General features: G+C 45.9%; 1 protein-coding gene across 1 annotated transcript in view; it reads right to left on the minus strand.

The window, feature by feature from the left end:
• Positions 1–17,659, minus strand: part of LOC310800169 (dynein axonemal heavy chain 5-like) — a gene marked incomplete at both ends in the record, with an annotated part of 678,223 nt that overhangs the window by 55,364 nt on the left and 605,200 nt on the right. The window contains 5 exons of the mRNA XM_083662754.1: positions 1,508–1,629; positions 6,784–6,974; positions 13,423–13,537; positions 14,614–14,752; positions 16,740–16,844. Coding sequence (XP_083518880.1) covers positions 1,508–1,629; positions 6,784–6,974; positions 13,423–13,537; positions 14,614–14,752; positions 16,740–16,844 — 672 coding nt within the window. The remainder of the gene's footprint in view (positions 1–1,507; positions 1,630–6,783; positions 6,975–13,422; positions 13,538–14,613; positions 14,753–16,739; positions 16,845–17,659) is intronic.

The following is a 17,659-nucleotide window of genomic DNA, read 5'->3' on the forward strand; positions in this document are numbered from 1 at the left end:
CCAAATGCCCACGATACGATACTAAAATGATACTTGAGTCACAATACGATAGTATTGCGATATCGCTGATATTGCGATATATTGAATATTGTGATATATTGAATATTGCGATATTTTGATATATTGTCACTCCTTTTCCTTGACCTCACCAGAAGTAAAACATGCAGCGTTTTTTCGTTTTGTTTTGTTTTTGCCCCACATGTAGGCCACATTATTAAGCTTCTCTGGACACAATACGCCACTGCAGGCGTGGACTGCACCATCGGGCGCTTCGGGCAGATGCCCGGTGGCCTGGCCTGGCATGGCATGGCATGGCATGGCATGCAAAAAAAAAAAAAAAAAAATTGCAATATCGATACTTGGCATCCAAATATCGATACAATATCGTCAGGCAAAATATTGCGATACTATGGTGTATCGATCTTTTCCCCCACCCCTAGTCCTGTCTGAACAGCCCCTTACTCGTGTGTGCAGTATTACCTACATGTGTCAGACCAGTGTACTAGAAGATGAGTGCAAAAGATCATAGCTGATCCACTGCACCCTCTCTGGTCTGAGTATGCCACTGCACCCTCTCTGGTCTGAGTATGCCACTGCACCCTCTCTGGTCTGAGTATGCCACTGCACCCTCTCTGGTCTGAGTATGCCACTGCACCCTCTCTGGTCTGAGTATGCACTTTGACCTTCAGGATTAGAACCAAATGAGGCATTACATCCTTTGTCCCACGCACCATTCAGCTGCTTAACAAGTTTAATTACTTGGTCTGATTCTAGCACTTTTTGAACTTAACAACATTATTGATCCCGCAAAGTGATGCTTATGTTTGTGCTGTATTAGGGCCTGTGTCCACCTAGCGTCTTTTTCTGACCGTTAAACGCTGGGGAGCGCTGATCTCAGCTCACAATATACAAGGAAGCAGTCTGAAACTAACGTTAGTTCAGTGCGGTAGTAGCTTGATAGCTGACAGCTAACATTAGCAAACAACACACATACAGTGATTTAGCTCAACACTCACCAGAAATATCAAGCGTCTAGCCAATCTGCTCCCACAATTGAGCCTTTCTGTCTCTGTTGCGATAGTTTCTCCATAAGATTAGTTGCCAGAAAAGCAGCACCCGACACCAGCGTCTTTCTGAAAAGTTAAAATATTTTCAGCTGGAAGCGCTGGGAGTCGGGCGCACAAAAACACCCAAGCGCTGTGAAAATAAGACGCTGGACGCAGCGCACTTTCTCTAGACGTCCGTGTGCGCCCGCATACGCTCTCCCCCCCATTGGAAACAACTGAAAAAAGACGCTGGAGCTGATGAAAAGACGCTAGATGGACACAGGCCCTTATATTATGTTATGTTTCTTTTTTTGGGCTCTCTTTGTGCAGAGAAATTCCCTGAGGGGCAATACAGCTTTCATTCAGTCATTCATTCATTCGTGTGTACTTAGGAACATGAGCAAATAAGCATGGATATGTTGATGCATACGTACAGTATGTGTGCATGTCTGTTACTGTACCTGGTCCAGTATATCAGAGAACTGCCAAAGCTTGCTGAGCTCCACCAGGTTGAGCCAGGTCATGTCCAGGATCCATTTAGCTGGCTTCTGAGGGCAAGCCTTTAGGTCCAGAGACGCACCTCCTGGATAGCATGCATAGAGGAACACGAACACACACACACACACACACACACACACACACACACACACACACACACACACACACACACACACACACACACACACACACACACACACACACACACGCACACACGCACACAAACACACAAAGAGACAATAGGGGTTTTTCCATTTGCAAGTTTGACACTGGGTCTATACCACATAGCCTACTGTATTCTTTTATGGACAAGAAATTGTCAAAACTATTTCTCTAACAGTCACCAAATATTACCGTTCTCACAATACTAAAGCTTACTAAAACACAGTGCTGCTTGGCAGCTGGCTTATCCTATATAGTGTTACACCGGAGAAAGACACAAATCAGAAATACCACATGCACAAAAAAAACACATGTTTAATTACAACATATAATTATATTCCAACTAAACATATGCAAAAACAAAAACAAAAGCTCAAAAGCCTTCAAAAATGCACAAATAGGTGGTATTGTGAGTGCATGTTGAGCAGCACCAGCAGATGGTGGAGCCTGCGGCGTGCTTGTAGCAGACTGTGTTGCTGGCCTTGCTAGTTGCCAGGGCTGGCTTTTATACCCGTGGCGAGGAGGAGCGCTCCACAGCTATGCTTCAGTGAACCGCAACCAATACGCTTTGAAATGCGCTGGAACCTTGAGAGGAGCTTTAAAAAAGAAATCAATCTACTTTAACTAAATAATGTACGCAGCAGCTGAGCTGAGGGAGGGAGAGAGATGAATGGCAATTTCTATTCAGAGTTGTTCAAAGATCCTGGATCATCTACTGTGTTTGGGGGTGACTCTGGGTCAACAACAGTTGTGCCATCTCTCCTTTTTATGGTGAGATTTGAAAGCAGTGTCGACGGCCACAGGAATGGCCTGCAACGCATATAGCAGCCATTGCCAACCTGTGGGACCGGGGCCCACTGGTGGGCCGCGAAGGTATTGCAAGTGGACCGCTAACTAATTTGCAAAACATTACAATCTTTGTGATTTTTTTTTATATTACTATTATGTATGAGAATGCATTTATTATATATATATATATATATATATATATATAATTATTATTATATGCTGTTATTTATTGGGTAATTAGGCTATTGCAGACAGTCCCTTACTTTAAATTTCTGGTTTCTGTGTGGTGCTGATGGACAGCTCCTTTTATCGTTACTAGGGGTGTCACGATACACTCAGTTCACGATACGATATGATACACGATACTGGGTTCACGATAACGATACGATATTTTAACAATATTCTTTTGCGATCGATTTGTAAGTTGAGGGGGCATCCTCCACGCTAATTTGAGTCATTTCACCATTTTCATCCTCCGTGTGTCTGTAACGTCCCTCATCTGTTCAAACAAAGCATTGAAAAGGAGAGCGAGCATGCAATCAGATGCAGATCAGTGAACCACCATGTTCAGCTTCTTTTTCTCGCGATATGAGATTTCATCTCAACGATACATATTGTCACGTTTTGATATCGCGATATATTGTGGGACGATATATTGTGACATCCGTAATTGGCATACACTGTATGCCGTACTGTAGATGAAAGGGTCTTCCTTTCACAACAAAACAATGTCAGCATGAACCAATGAACCAATGAACCAATGAACCAATGTGTTCGGGCAAAAGTTAGGTTAGGCTGTTTTTGTCATTTCTGCTATTGTGTTACTGTAAAGGTCCTTACACATCGGGAGCGTTTTTTTCGTGCGATTAATTTGCACGTCAATAATATTTTCCGAACCTATATCAGTTAATGCAACCGTGCATACCAACGGCGAAGTTTCGCCGAGCATTATTGCGGTGTTTAAGGTCCTTACACATCAAGAGCGTTGCGAATATATGGCACGAAAGTGCGATGCGAGTTTTGACCCACCTGTCAATCACAGTCAGCCACAGATGTGTACAGGTCGGAAGCGAATTTCGGAAAAATCGACCGCGGTTCGAAAAAATAAACACCGCAATAACGCTCGGCGAAACTTCGCCGTTGGTATGCACGTTTGCATTGACTGATATAGGTTCGGAAAATATTATTGACGTGCAAATTAATCGCACGAAAAAACGCTCCCGATGTGTAAGGACCTTAAGTCTGTTTTTGAAAGTAAAGTGACACTCGGTCTGCCACATAGGTGACTGTATTATTTTATGGACAAGAAATTGTCAAAACTCTTTACGCAGGGGTGTCAAACTCATTTGAGTTCACGGGCCACACGTGACCCAATTTGGTGTCAAGTGGGCCAGAAAATGAAAATCAATAATCAATAATAAGTAATAACCTATAAATGACAAAACCTCAAAATATTCCCATTTCATTTTAGTGTAAAGAATTACAGGTACATTTTAAGAACACATTCTCATGTAGGGTTATCTCAGCTACCATCAAACAAATGAGCAAATCTACTGTCTGGAACTGTGCATTACAATTGTTGGCAACTATGCAATTCTCCATCGTCAAGCAAGGGTAATGAAAATAGTTTACCATTTAGCAATCTGGGAACCCAGAGTCTATTTTTATTTGAAAAATAGACTCTGGGAAAGCCCTAGCCTTTTTCCCAGCTTCCTGTACAGCGCGCATCTCCTGCCACCGTCACTTCATTTTCCCCGTCCGTGCTCCACTGTTTACAGTCTGAATAGCAACTTGCACAGCGACTTTCCAGTAATTTGTCACTGTTGTTGTAAGACGAGTTGACGTCTCCTATGCAGTGTGTGTACTGTGTTTATGCCTTGTCAATTTTTCAAATAAAAATAGACTCTGGGTTCCCAGATTGACCATTTAGTGATGGATACAGAAAGCATGAATAGGCTCCTTAATATTTAACTTGCTCCTGAAACCTGGTACCTCCTAGTAGAGGTCTTCGGGGTATGCCCGACCCCCCGAATACCCGAGGTTCCGACCCGGACCCGGCCGGGTCTGGGTCCATTCAAAAGAAGTGCCTCCGGGTCTGGGTCGGTTCCGGTAGCGATTGTCACGGGTCTCGGGGCTCTGACAGTGAAATGCCGGGTCCAATAAGACCCGAGTGGACCCGGCGATCGGCGCTGATCACGAGAGAAACGCATCAAAACAGCACATGTGAGGCTTGTTGTCACAAACTGCAAGTAAATCCATAGAGAAAATAACTAGCAAAGAGCGTTCCCATCTGCAATGAAAATCACTTCCTCGTTTACATGAGGCGCATGTGACCACCACATGCGTACACATGCGCACACATGCGCCTCAGGCAAACGAGGAAGTGATTTTCGTTGCAGAGAGGTAACCCTCTTGCTGGCTCCTCTCGCTATGGATTTAATTGAAGATGACTGTTTCCCGTACTTTTGGATTATTATTCGATGATCGCATGCTGAGTACACAAGTCACAACATGTATGTGATTGTTTCTAGCGCTGTTGTGTGTGTTTTTGGGTGAAGGAACGGCGGTAGCATAGAGAGACTGCCACTGTACTATCTAACTAGCGTTAGGCAGCATCAACCAGGGGAGAATGCTATAACGTTAGTTAATAAAGATGCACAAAGTTTCATTTGATATACAACTTGTAGCAGTTAACAAGCAACTTTGACGTCGACACACCACTAGTCTCTGCCTCGGTATTTCTCGGATCTGAACGGGGGCGGGTCTCAGATTTGTAATAATAGACGGGTCCACTCCGGGTCCGGGTCCGACATTTATCGGTTCTGAACGGGACCGGGTCTCAGATGTCTAATAATAGACGGGTCCATTACGGGTTCGGGCACAAATTCCCCGGGTCCATTAGGGTCCGGGTCCGTGATTTTGGACCTGTGAAGACCTCTACCTCCTAGGCTTCACAAGTGCATCACAGTGTGTGTGTGTGTGTGTGTGTGTGTGTGTGTGTGTTTCATGAAACCTGGTACCTCCTAGACTTCACAAGTGCATCACATTGTGTGTGTGTGTGTGTGTGTGTGTGTGTGTGTGTGTTTCATGAAACCTGGTACCTCCTAGACTTCACAAGTGCATCACATTGTGTGTGTGTGTGTGTGTGTGTGTGTGTGTGTGTGTGTGTGTGTGTGTGTGTGTGTGTGTGTGTGTGTGTGTGTGTGTGTGTTTCATGAAACCTGGTACCTCCTAGACTTCACAAGTGCATCACATTGGAATGAAGGACATCTCAGTGCAATTATCACACTTTGCAAAGTGACCCTGTGGGCCGGATTGGACCCTCTGGGGGGCTGGATCTGGCCCCCGGGCCATACGTTTGACACCCCTGCTCTACAGTCACCAAATATTACTGTTCTCAAAATACTACGCTTACTAAAACATGGTACTGCTTTGTCAAAGGTCATGGACTTTTTCTTATAACTTTTGCTTTTCCCCAAAAAATATTGTGGAACTTACTGCAGGTCATCTGTCAGGTCAAAGGTTAGGCCTTTCAGGCTGTTTTGATCATTTCTGCCAGTGTTTTACTGTAAGTCTGCTTGTGAAAGTAAAATAAAAATAAAATCAATGACGCATGAAACATGAGGGCGTTCTGGCACACACTGAAAACAGAGACAAATACAGCGTGAATAGACCAAATCACCGTGACGTCACCATGTAAACAAATTTACTTCCGGGTACCACTTGGGGAAGGCGGCAGGTTTAAATGTGCGTGTTGTCAAATAAATGCTGTCAAACCCTCTCGTTGTTTTCGGCCGACTACTTTCAATTTAAATGGTTAAACGGTTGGTAAACATGCTTGTCCGACGTATCTAGCCTTTCTTCTGTGTTTGTTTTATGTAGTGTTAGCTAGCTAATAACGTTTGCTTGTCTGTCAAACTCGCTGTTTTTTTACGTTACAGACAGAGTAACCTCGCGTCACCAGGCTCTTCTCGGCGAGAAAGAGCCTGGTACAGACAGAGCTACTGACGCCACGTCAATTTAATTTAGCTTCAAGTCTACTCTGGTCTGGTCCAACAGGTAAATTAGCCAGTCTGGTCTCCACTAACGTTAGTGAAAGTGTTGTTATGAATGATATTAAACAACAACACAACACGGACGAACCATTTTTGTCTTCTTTGTCTGTTTTTGTCTTCAACATGTCAGTTTGTGCCGTTCACCGCCATTATGATGTGTGGACCCAGGGGTACCCGGAAGTAAATGTAAACATCCCGCTGATTTGGTCTATAGAAAATAGCATATTACTGACCTTTAATAAGCGTGAGGAACTCGTCATGTTTGACCCGGTTGCTCTGCATGTCGATCTTCAGCGTCAGCAGCAGAGTGAACAGGAACTTGTGCTCCTCGTAGAGCCCGCGCGCTGCGTACTTAAACACCTCGAAGGTCTTGAACTCGATGATGTTGGCGATGCGTTTGCTGGTGATGGGGCTTTTGGAGGACCTGTTTGAGATGTGATGTGATCAGAGAGGTTAGCGTTTGCTGGTGATGGGGCTTTTGGAGGACCTGTTTGAGATGTGATGTGATCATAGAGGTTAGCGGTGCTGGTGATGGGGCTTTTGGAGGACCTGTTTGGGATGTGATGTGATCAGAGAGGTTAGCGTTTGCTGGTGATGGGGCTTTTGGAGGACCTGTTTGAGATGTGATGTGATCAGAGAGGTTAGCGGTGCTGGTGATGGGGCTTCTGGAGGACCTGTTTGAGATGTGATGTGATCAGAGAGGTTAGCGGTGCTGGTGATGGGGCTTTTGGAGGACCTGTTTGAGATGTGATTTGATCATAGAGGTTAGCGGTGCTGGTGATGGGGCTTTTGGAGGACCTGTTTGGGATGTGATGTGATCAGAGAGGTTAGCGGTGCTGGTGATGGGGCTTTTGGAGGACCTGTTTGGGATGTGATGTGATCAGAGAGGTTAGCGGTGCTGGTGATGGGGCTTTTGGAGGACCTGTTTGGGATGTGATGTGATCAGAGAGGTTAGCGGTGCTGGTGATGGGGCTTTTGGAGGACCTGTTTGAGATGTGATTTGATCAGAGAGGTTAGCGTTTGCTGGTGATGGGGCTTTTGGAGGACCTGTTTGAGATGTGATGTGATCAGAGAGGTTAGCGGTGCTGGTGATGGGGCTTTTGGAGGACCTGTTTGAGATGTGATTTGATCAGAGAGGTTAGCGTTTGCTGGTGATGGGGCTTTTGGAGGACCTGTTTGAGATGTGATGTGATCAGAGAGGTTAGCGGTGCTGGTGATGGGGCTTTTGGAGGACCTGTTTGAGATGTGATTTGATCAGAGAGGTTAGCGTTTGCTGGTGATGGGGCTTTTGGAGGACCTGTTTGAGATGTGATTTGATCATAGAGGTTAGCGGTGCTGGTGATGGGGCTTTTGGAGGACCTGTTTGAGATGTGATGTGATCAGAGAGGTTAGCGGTGCTGGTGATGGGGCTTTTGGAGGACCTGTTTGAGATGTGATGTGATCAGAGAGGTTAGCGGTGCTGGTGATGGGGCTTTTGGAGGACCTGTTTGAGATGTGATGTGATCAGAGAGGTTAGCGGTGCTGGTGATGGGGCTTTTGGAGGACCTGTTTGAGATGTGATTTGATCATAGAGGTTAGCGGTGCTGGTGATGGGGCTTTTGGAGGACCTGTTTGAGATGTGATGTGATCAGAGAGGTTAGCGTTTGCTGGTGATGGGGCTTTTGGAGGACCTGTTTGGGATGTGATTTGATCAGAGAGGTTAGCGGTGCTGGTGATGGGGCTTTTGGAGGACCTGTTTGAGATGTGATTTGATCAGAGAGGTTAGCGTTTGCTGGTGATGGGGCTTTTGGAGGACCTGTTTGGGATGTGATTTGATCAGAGAGGTTAGCGGTGCTGGTGATGGGGCTTTTGGAGGACCTGTTTGAGATGTGATTTGATCATAGAGGTTAGCGGTGCTGGTGATGGGGCTTTTGGAGGACCTGTTTGAGATGTGATTTGATCAGAGAGGTTAGCGGTGCTGGTGATGGGGCTTTTGGAGGACCTGTTTGAGATGTGATGTGATCAGAGAGGTTAGCGGTGCTGGTGATGGGGCTTTTGGAGGACCTGTTTGAGATGTGATTTGATCAGAGAGGTTAGCGGTGCTGGTGATGGGGCTTTTGGAGGACCTGTTTGAGATGTGATTTGATCAGAGAGGTTAGCGTTTGCTGGTGATGGGGCTTTTGGAGGACCTGTTTGAGATGTGATTTGATCATAGAGGTTAGCGGTGCTGGTGATGGGGCTTTTGGAGGACCTGTTTGGGATGTGATTTGATCAGAGAGGTTAGCGGTGCTGGTGATGGGGCTTTTGGAGGACCTGTTTGAGATGTGATTTGATCATAGAGGTTAGCGGTGCTGGTGATGGGGCTTTTGGAGGACCTGTTTGAGATGTGATTTGATCAGAGAGGTTAGCGGTGCTGGTGATGGGGCTTTTGGAGGACCTGTTTGAGATGTGATGTGATCAGAGAGGTTAGCGGTGCTGGTGATGGGGCTTTTGGAGGACCTGTTTGAGATGTGATTTGATCAGAGAGGTTAGCGTTTGCTGGTGATGGGGCTTTTGGAGGACCTGTTTGAGATGTGATTTGATCAGAGAGGTTAGCGTTTGCTGGTGATGGGGCTTTTGGAGGACCTGTTTGAGATGTGATTTGATCAGAGAGGTTAGCGGTGCTGGTGATGGGGCTTTTGGAGGACCTGTTTGGGATGTGATGTGATCAGAGAGGTTAGCGGTGCTGGTGATGGGGCTTTTGGAGGACCTGTTTGAGATGTGATTTGATCAGAGAGGTTAGCGTTTGCTGGTGATGGGGCTTTTGGAGGACCTGTTTGAGATGTGATTTGATCAGAGAGGTTAGCGGTGCTGGTGATGGGGCTTTTGGAGGACCTGTTTGGGATGTGATGTGATCAGAGAGGTTAGCGGTGCTGGTGATGGGGCTTTTGGAGGACCTGTTTGAGATGTGATTTGATCAGAGAGGTTAGCGGTGCTGGTGATGGGGCTTTTGGAGGACCTGTTTGGGATGTGATGTGATCAGAGAGGTTAGCGGTGCTGGTGATGGGGCTTTTGGAGGACCTGTTTGAGATGTGATTTGATCAGAGAGGTTAGCGTTTGCTGGTGATGGGGCTTTTGGAGGACCTGTTTGAGATGTGATTTGATCAGAGAGGTTAGCGGTGCTGGTGATGGGGCTTTTGGAGGACCTGTTTGAGATGTGATGTGATCAGAGAGGTTAGCGGTGCTGGTGATGGGGCTTTTGGAGGACCTGTTTGGGATGTGATTTGATCAGAGAGGTTAGCGGTGCTGGTGATGGGGCTTTTGGAGGACCTGTTTGAGATGTGATTTGATCAGAGAGGTTAGCGTTTGCTGGTGATGGGGCTTTTGGAGGACCTGTTTGGGATGTGATGTGATCAGAGAGGTTAGCGGTGCTGGTGATGGGGCTTTTGGAGGACCTGTTTGAGATGTGATTTGATCAGAGAGGTTAGCGGTGCTGGTGATGGGGCTTTTGGAGGACCTGTTTGAGATGTGATTTGATCATAGAGGTTAGCGGTGCTGGTGATGGGGCTTTTGGAGGACCTGTTTGGGATGTGATGTGATCAGAGAGGTTAGCGGTGCTGGTGATGGGGCTTTTGGAGGACCTGTTTGAGATGTGATTTGATCAGAGAGGTTAGCGTTTGCTGGTGATGGGGCTTTTGGAGGACCTGTTTGAGATGTGATTTGATCAGAGAGGTTAGCGGTGCTGGTGATGGGGCTTTTGGAGGACCTGTTTGAGATGTGATGTGATCAGAGAGGTTAGCGTTTGCTGGTGATGGGGCTTTTGGAGGACCTGTTTGAGATGTGATTTGATCAGAGAGGTTAGCGTTTGCTGGTGATGGGGCTTTTGGAGGACCTGTTTGGGATGTGATTTGATCATAGAGGTTAGCGGTGCTGGTGATGGGGCTTTTGGAGGACCTGTTTGAGATGTGATGTGATCAGAGAGGTTAGCGGTGCTGGTGATGGGGCTTTTGGAGGACCTGTTTGGGATGTGATTTGATCATAGAGGTTAGCGGTGCTGGTGATGGGGCTTTTGGAGGACCTGTTTGAGATGTGATTTGATCAGAGAGGTTAGCGTTTGCTGGTGATGGGGCTTTTGGAGGACCTGTTTGAGATGTGATGTGATCAGAGAGGTTAGCGGTGCTGGTGATGGGGCTTTTGGAGGACCTGTTTGGGATGTGATGTGATCAGAGAGGTTAGCGGTGCTGGTGATGGGGCTTTTGGAGGACCTGTTTGGGATGTGATTTGATCAGAGAGGTTAGCGGTGCTGGTGATGGGGCTTTTGGAGGACCTGTTTGAGATGTGATTTGATCAGAGAGGTTAGCGTTTGCTGGTGATGGGGCTTTTGGAGGACCTGTTTGAGATGTGATGTGATCAGAGAGGTTAGCGGTGCTGGTGATGGGGCTTTTGGAGGACCTGTTTGAGATGTGATGTGATCAGAGAGGTTAGCGGTGCTGGTGATGGGGCTTTTGGAGGACCTGTTTGGGATGTGATTTGATCAGAGAGGTTAGCGGTGCTGGTGATGGGGCTTTTGGAGGACCTGTTTGAGATGTGATTTGATCAGAGAGGTTAGCGTTTGCTGGTGATGGGGCTTTTGGAGGACCTGTTTGGGATGTGATGTGATCAGAGAGGTTAGCGGTGCTGGTGATGGGGCTTTTGGAGGACCTGTTTGAGATGTGATTTGATCATAGAGGTTAGCGGTGCTGGTGATGGGGCTTTTGGAGGACCTGTTTGAGATGTGATGTGATCAGAGAGGTTAGCGGTGCTGGTGATGGGGCTTTTGGAGGACCTGTTTGAGATGTGATTTGATCAGAGAGGTTAGCGTTTGCTGGTGATGGGGCTTTTGGAGGACCTGTTTGAGATGTGATTTGATCAGAGAGGTTAGCGTTTGCTGGTGATGGGGCTTTTGGAGGACCTGTTTGAGATGTGATTTGATCAGAGAGGTTAGCGGTGCTGGTGATGGGGCTTTTGGAGGACCTGTTTGAGATGTGATGTGATCAGAGAGGTTAGCGTTTGCTGGTGATGGGGCTTTTGGAGGACCTGTTTGAGATGTGATGTGATCAGAGAGGTTAGCGGTGCTGGTGATGGGGCTTTTGGAGGACCTGTTTGAGATGTGATGTGATCAGAGAGGTTAGCGGTTAAGGTCAAGTCAAGCAGCTCATCATCAGGCCCGTTCAGATCATGCTGCGATTTGACATGAGATGACTGTGAACATGACTAACTCCTCCAGAAGCATCAGCTAGATGATGGAATGGTCTAGTCCAGGGGTGGGCAATTATTTTTCATGGGGGGCCACATGAGAAACCCAGATTGTTGCCGGGGGCCGAACAAATATTGTCATGCCGTTACCCATGGATGGGCAACTTTGATGATAGAGAGGGCCACAAAAAATGTCCTCGCTACCAGATTTTGCTGAGGGCTGAATGGTGCCAGCACGAAAAATTTGGGGCATTTGAAGCCACGTTTAGAGGAATAACTCATTTTAAATTAACAGTTGTGATGTCATTATTCAGTCTTAACCACCAATATTTCATCCTTTTCTCACTCACTCCTATGTCACCACCTGCAGGGCTTGAAATTAACTTTTTTCACCACCTGCCAATATGGCTGCTAGATTTTAAAGTTACCAGCCAATTAGAATTTCCACTAGCCGAAATGTTTTTCTTGAAATAAACCAGAATATGAGTGGGTTAATTTAAGCATAAGTATCAGTAAGTGGCCCGAGATTCTCAAAGCCTGTGTTGAGGGTCACACAAACAAAAATGCACTCTTGAAGCTAAATAAATCCAAAACCAACGAGTTAATTATTTAAATGATTACTTCAATGTAGAACAGTAATTTCTAACACATGAGATTACTTTTAGCCTTTTAGTCATAAAGATTATTGAAAGATATTCCATACTCCAGACTGAAATGTTATAACAGAAGTGGAGTATTGGCCAGAATGACATGAACATTTGGACACTTATTCAGCGGGTATCTTGCATGTTGAGTTCAGGTGCACTGTAAATTATTATTATTATTTTTTTGCAATTCCACCGTGGGCCACACAGGTGGCGCTCATGGGCCGCATGTGGCCCGCGGGCCGCAAGTTGCCCAGGTCTGGTATAGAGTGACAAAGTCCCGCCCTCTTCCGGGTTCAGCATCCACAGTGAAATGTTATAGTCTCTCCTGATTCTAAATACACTATAGCTGAATCACTTGGTTTGACCAAGTACAACTTTTCTTTTCTGACCCCCCCCCCCTTTTCTCCCTAATTGTACTTGGCCAATTCCCCCTGCTGCCCTGGTCGCTGGCGCTCTATTGCTGGCAAATCAATGGCTGGCTGATTAAAATGAATACCTTTGTATTTAATGTTTGTCGAGGACAGTATAGTCACTTCTGGTCATAAACAAACAGCATAAGATATTGGCAACCCCGCTTGTCTACTGCTAAGACAATCAGATGACTACAGATGCAAATTAGCTTTTAGCTATCTCTGGTGCAATATATTTATTGTGTACTGTCCCTACTTTAATAAACAATAAAGATAAAGATGATAGCTGTCTGGACTGGCTGGTGGATGCCCCTCTCCTGCAGCCAAAATGTCCCTGCGGTTTTCCAACAACGTCATTTTTGTTGTCAGAAAATATTTTCAAATACATAAACTCTGCAGATCTGCTAGTCCTTGCAAACCTATATGATGTGATTCATAAATGACCTTGGTATCAAAGGCTTTTTCACTTGGGACGCCACAGCTCCTATCTGTTGCAGCCATTTCCCATCCATCCTAATAGGCAGTCAGTTCAATTTATTTAAGGATGCAAAATGGCACAACAGAAGGCAAATCCAATGTAGAGACCAATAAATAAAATGATTCATTTCAAAGTTATTCCTACCGAGCCAGAGAAAGGTCAAAGAGTCCCAGGAACTGCCTCAGGGAGGTTTGGTACATGACGTTCACCATGCTCATCTCTGTGATCAGGAAGTACAGGATACTGCCCCTGGTGGCCACTACGCATACGCACACACACAAACACACACACACACAGACAGACACACACAGACAGACACACACACACAGATAGAGCCAAGGAGCTTGGTTAAACTGTGATTGACTTGACTGGGATGATGACTGTTAACACTATACAGTAAAAATAAGGAATGATGTGAGAAAGCGACCAACAACAACAAAAACACTACATTCTTATTATGAATTGAATATTCTTTCAAAGGTACAGTATGTGTGTGATGAGAGCATTCCCTCTTCTCTTGTATATTGCGAGGTTGTCGTTGCTTTTCTTGTGTTGAATTCCAATTTGAAAATGATTCAGTGAGTTTTGTGGGATGACATCTTGGCTGAGAAAAGGCCATATGTGCTAACACTATAATGCTAAAATGACTAAAGCTGCGTTCACACCGACCTTTTAAAGTTTTTCGCTGGCATCGAGTTTACATACAAAGTCAATGCAAACGAGCGATTGAGCGTATATTCGCCCGGGAGAAAAATCGCTGGGCGTCCGAGCGACAGAGACAGAGCGATAGCGAGAAAATTCGCTCGTCGCCCGAGATGAAATATCCCAACTCGAGCGAAATTACGCTGGCATCAGTCGCTCGCTGTTCAACGCTGATTGGCTGCCGTGTGAGAGTGAGTCAAGGATCACACTGGCTTGGAACTAAACCGCTGGTTTATTGTGTGGCAACAAACCGCATTGACAGCTGATTGACAGGCTGACAGCTGACATGAAGTGAAGTCTGTACTACCGGTATAGAGCTCGCATTAGGAGCACGCTGATAGGCTTAGCTTTCTAAACAACTACGGTGGCTCGTAGTGGACAAACATCATGACATTGCGTAACGTTATAGCCCCCAGATGTCCGTCAATTATTGTGCCTGTTGACGAGCGATTTAAACAGAGCGACAGAGCGATTTCCAAAGGGTTGAATCGAGCGACAGAGAGAAAAATAAATATCTCGGTGTGAACACAGCTTAAGATGCTTTGTTGATCCATCAATAATGAGTTGCTCGTTTAAAATGTATATGAGGATGATTTTTCCCACCCTATCCTTGGCCTGTCTCTCATGACCTACCAGGTCGGTACTCCTCTCTGGCAGCATTGATCTGGACCTCAGTCTCTGCAGCGATCTGTAGCTTCTGAGTGACCTCCTCGGCCGTGCGCTTGGTGTTGCCGAGGACGATGATCAGACTCTCGTCGTCCACCAGTGATCCCTACAGAGAGACATGCACCAGAAGAAGTCAGAAAAGGCCTGGAAGTTGAATTATAGACGTAGCCGTCATATTCACCTTATGTAGCCACGCCCATTTGACCCGGTTGTGTGGTCGTGTGACGACTTCCGGCAAAAAAAAAAAAAAAAAAAAAATGGCTGCGCTGCTCCAATATAGTTAAGTTAAGTTAAGTTATCCTTTATTTATCCCCTTGGGGAAATTCATCCTCTGCATTTGACCCATCCTCTACTAGGAACCTTCCTAGAACTAGGAGCAGTGGGCAGCCACTGTGCAGCGCCCGGGGACCAACTCCAGTTCTTTTGCCAGTACCTTGGTCAGGAGCACTGACAGGAGTATTAACCCTAACATACATGTCTTTCTTGATGGTGGGAGGAAACCGGAGCACCCGGAGAAAACCCACACGGACACGGGGAGAACATGCAAACTCCACACAGAAAGGACCTGGGACGGACCGGGGTTCGAACCCGGGACCTTCTTGCTGTGAGGCAACAGTGTTAACCACTGAGCCACCGTGCCGTCCATCTAGTCATCTAACTCTGAATTAACTAATAATTTAGCCAATTGTATGTAACATACCAAATAAAAGCAAACGGTAATGTCTAAGAATGCAACGCCATGTAACTGGCTCGCATTCCAGGGAATTACGTTAACGTCTGCGGGTCTTATTGACGTAAGTGGCTCGAGCTGCGCTCGGAGGAGAGAAAACCATCTGAAGCTTTCTTTGTTGGAGTCCAGGTATGTTTTGCAAGAAAGTGCTCGTCATTGTCGACGATAACGTTATCTGACCTGGCTAACAGTGGATACTCGCTTGCTTGCTGTGTACCGAGCTCAAAGTATTAGGCTTCATTCTTTGTTTTACCCCCCTGCACTGTCCGTCATGTCATGTCATGACGTTCTTTCATATTTGGCGCCGTGACCGCCGGAAGTGTTAACACGACCAGGAAGAATTTTGCCCACCCCCGCGTCTGAACATAAGGTGAATACTGTATGTAAATGTAGCTTTTGCTACTATTTAAATAGAGCAGGGATGAGGTATTTTTATAGGCCGACCCAGATGTCAGTGCACTTCCTGGTTCTCTCGTCTCAAAATCAATTGGATTTTTGTATGGGGATTTTGGTTAGATGGCTGAAATAATGACATGGTTAACAAAAGTTTATTGAACGATGAACTTTGTGTACAGCAAGATAATCTTCACAAATGAGGACCACTTTTATGACTTGAAGCGTAAATGTGATTTTTTTAAATTGTGATTTTCAGAAAACGCTTTAAAAGTCCTAAAATAGGTCCTCATTCATGAAGATTATCGTGCTGAACACGAACTTTGTCATTTCATAAACTTTTGTTTGTGCTACACGCTCTACCGGGTGAGCAACCCCTCCTCCACACTGCTTTTAACATGCCTAAACATCCCTACTCCAGCCTGTGTGTTACATGCTCTACCAGGTGAGCAACCCCTCCTCCACACTGCTTTTAACATGCCTAAACATCTCTACTCCAGCCTGTGTGTTACATGCTCTACCAGGTGAGCAACCCCTCCTCCACACTGCTTTTAACATGCCTAAACATCTCTACTCCAACCTGTGTGTTACATGCTCTACCAGGTGAGCAACCCCTCCACACTGCTTTTAACATGTCTAAACATCTCTACTCCAGCCTGTGTGTTACATGCTCTACCAGGTGAGCAACCCCTCCTCCACACTGCTTTTAACATGCCTAAACATCTCTACTCCAGCCTGTGTGTTACATGCTCTACCAGGTGAGCAACCCCTCCACACTGCTTTTAACATGTCTAAACATCTCTACTCCAGCCTGTGTGTTACATGCTCTACCAGGTGAGCAACCCCTCCTCCACACTGCTTTTAACATGCCTAAACATCTCTACTCCAGCCTGTGTGTTACATGCTCTACCAGGTGAGCAACCCCTCCACACTGCTTTTAACATGCCTAAACATCCCTAGGATCTCTTGCCTGTGTGCTGGTTAGCCGGTAGAGGAGGTTGTCCTCTAGTTCCTTCATCTTTCTCTTGTTCGATGTTACGTCTTCCAGGAGGTCTGTCCTCTCTTTCTCCAGTTCCTGGTGACACACACACGCACGCACACACACACACACACACGCACACACACGCACGCACGCACGCACGCACACACACACACACACACACACACACACACACACACACACACACACACACAGTGTTGCATTTAATGTACTATTCGAAAACGTAAACAAAATTGAAATGGGATCACACCAGTCGCGATTAGGGGTGTCACGATACACTCAGTTTCACGATATGATACGATACACAATATTGGGTTCACGATACGATATTTTAACAATATTTTTTTGCGATCGATTTGTAAGTTGAGGGGGCATCCTCCACGCTAATTTGAGTCATTTCACCATTTTCATCCTCCGTGTGTCTGTAACGTCCCTCGTCTGTTCAAACAAAGCAATGAAAAGGAGAGCGAGCATGCAATCAGATGCAGATCAGTGCCACCATGTTCAGCTTCTTTTTCTCACGATATGAGATTTCATCTCAATGATACATATTCAAGGCCGGATTAACCATAGGGCAACCGGGGCAGGTGCCCCGGGGCCCTCGGGGCCCTCCCAAATTTTTTTTTTTTTTTTTGTCGGGCTCATGTTGGGCTCCACAGAACTATGACACAAATCTAAGACCAATCAGGACAAAATAAAATGTGTTTCCAAGAAGATGAAGTCTGATGATTTAGTCTCATTGGATGCCTGTGGGCAAGTGGTGACCAGGGGCGCGGGAAGTGGGGCTGCTTGTGGTGCTGCGGCACCCTCTGCTGTTTTGTATTGGAAATGTAATGTCAATTATTTTTTCATCATTGTAAAGCCCCAGCACAGTGAAGAGGATATTAACT

The sequence above is a fragment of the Poromitra crassiceps genome, assembly GCF_964638095.1.
Source record: "Poromitra crassiceps genome assembly, chromosome: 29".
Lineage (NCBI taxonomy): Eukaryota > Metazoa > Chordata > Actinopteri > Beryciformes > Melamphaidae > Poromitra > Poromitra crassiceps.